The 5,544-nt window shown below is 46.9% G+C and overlaps 1 protein-coding gene across 4 annotated transcripts in view; it reads left to right on the top strand.

Moving 5' to 3' along the window:
* The window catches only part of TJP2 (tight junction protein 2), an 83,943-nt gene extending 81,960 nt beyond the window's left edge, over window positions 1-1,983 (top strand). For all 4 annotated transcript variants that reach the window (XM_014541300.1, XM_014541302.1, XM_014541301.1 and 1 more), the window contains one exon: window positions 1,013-1,983. In XM_014541300.1, coding sequence (XP_014396786.1) covers window positions 1,013-1,172 — 160 coding nt within the window. In that variant the 3' untranslated portion in view covers window positions 1,173-1,983. The remainder of the gene's footprint in view (window positions 1-1,012) is intronic.
* The last annotated feature ends 3,561 nt before the right edge of the window (window positions 1,984-5,544 follow it).

Below are 5,544 nucleotides of genomic sequence, written 5' to 3'. Positions count from 1 at the left end.
TCTCCAGTTCCATCCATGCTGTTGCAAATGGCAAGAATTCCTTCTTTTTTACCGCAGTGTAGTATTCCATTGTGTAGATGTACCATAGTTTTTTAATCCACTCATCTGCTGATGGGCACTTAGGCTGTTTCCAAATCTTAGCTATGGTGAATTGTGCTGGGGAAGAATTTTCTTCACCTGCATTTCAAAGTACGAAGAAGACGTTTTCCCTCCTGATCAAAAATTTGCCTTACTTCTTTAGACAAATTTAATTGTAAAGATTACAGAGTCAGTTATTCACGGTGATGTTGCATGTGTGCTAAAACTCTCTGACAAAGCATAATCATTGGCATTTCAAGTCAGTTTCCCTTGACACATTGGAGCACAGCTATGTTAAACTGTGTTAGGATAGCCCATGAGCAAATTCCTGGGGCCTAACCCCGTTTTCGTTGCCACTGTTTTCTGGCTGTTAGCCAAGCTCCTTCATTCCTTTGCATCACCCAGCTGAACTGTGGTCTGAAGGGAAGATGACAATCAATTGACTGGGGGTAAGATGCTGCATTTAAAAAGTGCTACATAAGCACTAGGGATGACCACAGTGTCTTCCCATGGAGGTTTTACACTGGATCGTTTCCTGCTTCCGAGAATAGGCACTAAAAAAAAAAAAAAAATCACATTTCTTGTGGCTATTCTGACAGGAAGCTAGAGTCTAGATTTACAGCAGTAGAAAACTAGGGGCAAATTTCTTTACCAATCCAACAGTGGCACTTGTAGCCAATAAACTTAGGGATGGGGAAGGCACCCCTTGGTCCAGCTGAGAATTATTAGGCCAAGGAGCACCTGGATGGCTTCCTCTCCCCCTACCCAGGTGGGCATCAGCCTTGACCTGTTACTCCCATCCCCCACTCCGGGAACCTGCAGCGGGGCCAGGAGTGCCCCTGGTTTGTCAGCACAGAGTGTGGCCCCGAGGTAAGCCATCTACCTTGGGTGACTGCCCGCTGTGCCTTTAACCCTCCCACTGTTTTGGTTTCAGACCCCTGGTGCCACAGAAGGGTCCTTCCGCACTCTACCAGGATGCCAGAGGAAGCTACGGCAGTGACGTGGAGGAGGAAGAATACCGCCAGCAGCTGTCAGAACACTCAAAGCGTGGTTACTACGGCCAGCCCTCCCGATACCGGGACACAGAATTATAGATGCCTGCGGATTGGCTCTGCTGTACCCTGATGTCACCACCTCAGGGCAACACTCCTGCAGAGCCATGGGTGGTTCTGTCCAGCTAACACGCACCGTGGAGATGCCGGGGGGACCCCGCTTCCTCGTGGGGAGCCCAGGGGACAGCCCACACAGATTCAGAGCTGCGAAGGCTCTATCTGTGGGACTGGGTCTGGGGGAGTTTGTGGCTTTTGCTCAGAATTAAGAGAGAAACCACATTTGATGCTGTTCCCTGCTTCAGTGGACCAAAATCTGTATTAATTGTGTTTGTGTATTTTTAACATGTATATTAAGAAGTGATAACTATTTTTCATTGATAGCTGTATTCAAGGACTGTTTCAGTCAGACAGAATGTGAACAAAAAAAGGAATAAAAATACTGTCGGACTCCAACTAAATTCAAAGAAGTATTTTATTACAACGCTAAGTGCCTTTGATGAGAAGTGTCTTAAATGTTCTTCCTTTGAAGCTTTATGCAAAGCCATAAAGGACTAAAACGTTGTAACTAAATTTTTATGCCAGTTTAAGAGCTGTGGTTTTCTCTGCACTGTGCCCTCTTTTTGAGGCATCTGTCTTTTATAGTATTTTCCATAAATTCTGACTGTATATAATCGCTATTTTTGGTTGTTTGGCTACCAGTGCTAAGTAGCTTGAAGACCAAGAAAATGGTATAGAAATGTTTTGTTTGTGCTCCACAAAAGCACATACTTGAGACAAACACATTTTTCCTCCCAAAAGTGTGTGTATTGACAACAGTGTTGTAATTTAATAAAAAGGAGGACATTGCAATCAATAACTTGCTTTATGGTGGATTTCTGCACTAATTCCCATTTTGTTAAATGCAACTTAATGATCATAAAAGTGAGCACATGCCCATTGCTGAACACTGGAAAATGGAGACATATAAAAAATAAAAATTACCCATAATACCATCCCTCAGATAATTTTGGTGTCTCTATCAATGTGGGTGCTATAATTCATAAACCACTGAGCGCAGTACCTTGAATTTCTGAGCAGTCCTTTGGGCACTGACTCAAATCTGCTTATTTCATAAAAGCCACCTCTTCAATAGAAAAAAAATACACTAAATACATGATGATTTAATTTGCTTAGGCCCTTTAATTACAGGAATGAGCCCTTTTGCAAACCCAGGCACAGGAGGAGAGGGGGAGGCTTTTCAGCAGGAGCCGGGCTGTCATCTGGCTCCAGCACTTTTTACGATACCTTCAGGGGTGCCGACAGCCAAGACCTGTATTCCAGAATGTCCTCTAGTGTGCCCGATGGACAGCCAGTGCCTACCCCACCCCTTTCTAATTCATTTTCTGCTTTGTTCTGGGAAGGATTGAAGTAGTGTATGTGGAGTAGAATTAAGAAAATAAATAGATGCGCCTGGCTGGTGTGACTCAGTGGTTGAGCCTCGACCCATGAACCAGGAGGTCGCTGTTCCATTCCTGGTCAGGGCACATGCCCAGATCTCAGGATGGATCCCCGGTGGGGGAGTGCAGGAGGCAGCTGATCAATGATTCTCATCATCCATTTTTTTTATCCATCTCCCTCTGAAATCAATAAAAATATATTTTTTAAAAAATTAGGAAAAAAAAGGGTGCTAGGTGCATGAGGAAAGGGAAAATATCAAAATAGGAAAGACAAAGCCATGAGTGAGGGTAGTGTTCACTATGCAGGCTGTCAGGGTTCCTCTGCTTTTCCGAGGCCACTGTGGGCACAAGACGCGGCTGGTATGCAACTTGGTTCAGGAGGTCCCTGAGGGGGAGTTGCTCCAGCATTTCCTCCCATCCCTCATTATTTTTATTCCGCGGGGCCTTAGGTTGCATCATGCAGTCACGGGCACTTGCAAGGATGATTGTGGAGGCCCGTTTTTTACGTGACCTTCCACGTAGGGCAGTAGCACAATTCCAAGGGCCACTCAGTAAAAGTTCGGGAGAGGCTGGCATGGTTGAGCGTCGACCTATGAACCAGGAGGTCACGGTTAGACAGGCCAGGACACAGGCTCAAGTTGTGGGCTTGATCCCCCGAGGCAGCCCGTGCACAACTCTCTCTCATCATATTTCTATCTCACCCTCTCCCTTCCTCTCAGAAATCAATACAAATATATTTTTTTAAAAAATTAAAAGTTCCGGAGAAAGCACCCAAAGCTGCAAGTGTGGAAACACCACTCTGCAGTCTGGCCTAACCTAACCCAGAGATCCAGTTCTACAGCATCCAGGGCCAAACGCCTCCCAAATAACAATACGACATGCATGAAGCCCCAAGGGAAACGTATCCATCATCCTGGAAAAATCAGATTGGGTATATTTTTTTAAAAAATTAAAAGTTCCGGAGAAAGCACCCAAAGCTGCAAGTGTGGAAACACCACTCTGCAGTCTGGCCTAACCTAACCCAGAGATCCAGTTCTACAGCATCCAGGGCCAAACGCCTCCCAAATAACAATACGACATGCATGAAGCCCCAAGGGAAACGTATCCATCATCCTGAAAAAATCAGATTGGCGGCGGTGGTGGGGTGGGTAGTAATACAGGGTAGATCGTGCAACATCAGGTAAACCTCACACGAATCTGCAGGACGGAACACGGGACACTTGAAGCTTTGCACCCACAGCGGGTCTCCGGGCCACATCCCCGCCTGCCCTGCGTCCCGGCTCCCGGAGCCTGCGCAGTAGCCACACTCAAGGCGCGTGCTGGGTCTCCGCCAGCCGGGAGAAGCGGTGCACAACTCTGCGTCCACCCCTCAGTTTACTGTTTCCGTCAACCCCGGTTTTGTTCGGTGAATGAACAGCAGTCACGTGGGAGCTGGGGCAGGTCTTCATCTGGGTAGCTGACCCGTAGCCCAGGCTGTGAGTGGAAGGCAGGGAAGTCAGGGAAACCCACAGCTGGAAGACGGAATTCAGTCCCGCCCAGAAGCGCAGGTGAACCGGGTAAAACACGTGCCTGCGAGCTTTCCCACCCAGGCCGCGGGGGCTGGGCTATTCGCTCACCAATTGGCTCCAGGCTCTTCGGGCGGCTCTGTGTGCGCATGCGTGCCCGCGTTGGTGGAGGCGGGTCCTGGCCACCCTCCCTCAAGCAGAGCACTGACCGGCAGCTGGAAGGCTGGGCGGAGCCCCCCGCGGTGCAAGGCCGAGGACCAGGGCGGAGGTGCCCTGACACTGATGGTGCATGGGCTGTGCATCCACCGAGGCCGCCCAGGTGAGACGTTTTTCTGTATCGGGTCTAGCGTGGGCTGGGAGAGGCGTGAGAGGAGCTGGAGGATTATCCTCAGGGAGAAGGGCAGGGGAGCCTCCATACCTATATTAGTGGGGTTTTCTAGAGAAATGTTTCCCCTACTGAGTGACTTAATCTGAAACCCAAGCGACTTGTGTGTGTGTGTCGGGGGGGGGGGGGGGGTGTTAAGGAATTGATTGGCTCCTTTGATTTTGGAGCTCGGTAAATACAAAATCTCCAAGGTCGGCCTGCAGGCTGAGGCCCAGGGAAGCCGCCGACTGAGTGCAGGGCTGCCTGCCCACAGGATCCTTCCTGCTCTGCTCCGGGAAGGTTCTGATTCAGGCTTTTCACGGATTGGATAAGGCGCATCCACATATGGAGGACAATCTGCTTTACTCCAAATTCACTGATTCAGATGTTACCCTCATTCCCCACAACACCCTTGTAGAACACATCCAGAATAAAATTTAACGAAATAACGTGCTCCCTGTGGCTTCCCCCAGACAACTGGACAATAAAATTAACCATCACAATACCCATCTCCTGTACCTTATAGGCCACCACTGCAGCCCTACTTCTTGTCCGGTGTTGAAGTGTGAATGAATGAATGAACCAACCTACCAGAAGAAGGGAGAATTACATATATTTACACACAGGTATAGATTTTATGATACATTTATACACTTTACATATTTATATATTTATATTTTATTTTAAATAGAGTAAAATTAATTTTAACGAGTAGAAAAACCTTAAAAATTAAAAGAAAACAGAAATAAGAGATTCAAGAATTATAGTTGAGAAATCCCAATAAAAATAAACTATTTTATATTTAAAAATAATATTCAGTGAAATAAGTGAGATTAAAATAAAGACTGTGGCCCTGGCCTGGTAGCTTGGTTGGGTAGAGCGTCATCCTGATATGCCAAGATTGTGGGTTTGATTTTCGGTCAGGGCACATAAAAGAAGCAACCATTGAATGCATAAATAAGTGGAACAAAAAATTGATGATGTTCTCTCTTTTTCTCTCTCCCCCCTCCCTCTCTTTCTCTTTCCCCTCTTCTCTCTCTCCTTCTCCTCCCTTCCTCTCTCTAAAAATCAATAGAATATGTGCATATAAATTCCCTGGTTAATCTCTC

This window comes from Myotis brandtii, unplaced genomic scaffold, assembly GCF_000412655.1.
Source record: "Myotis brandtii unplaced genomic scaffold, ASM41265v1 scaffold266, whole genome shotgun sequence".
Lineage (NCBI taxonomy): Eukaryota > Metazoa > Chordata > Mammalia > Chiroptera > Vespertilionidae > Myotis > Myotis brandtii.
Note: the sequence above shows the minus strand (reverse complement) of the source record. Positions and strands in the feature narration are given on the sequence as shown.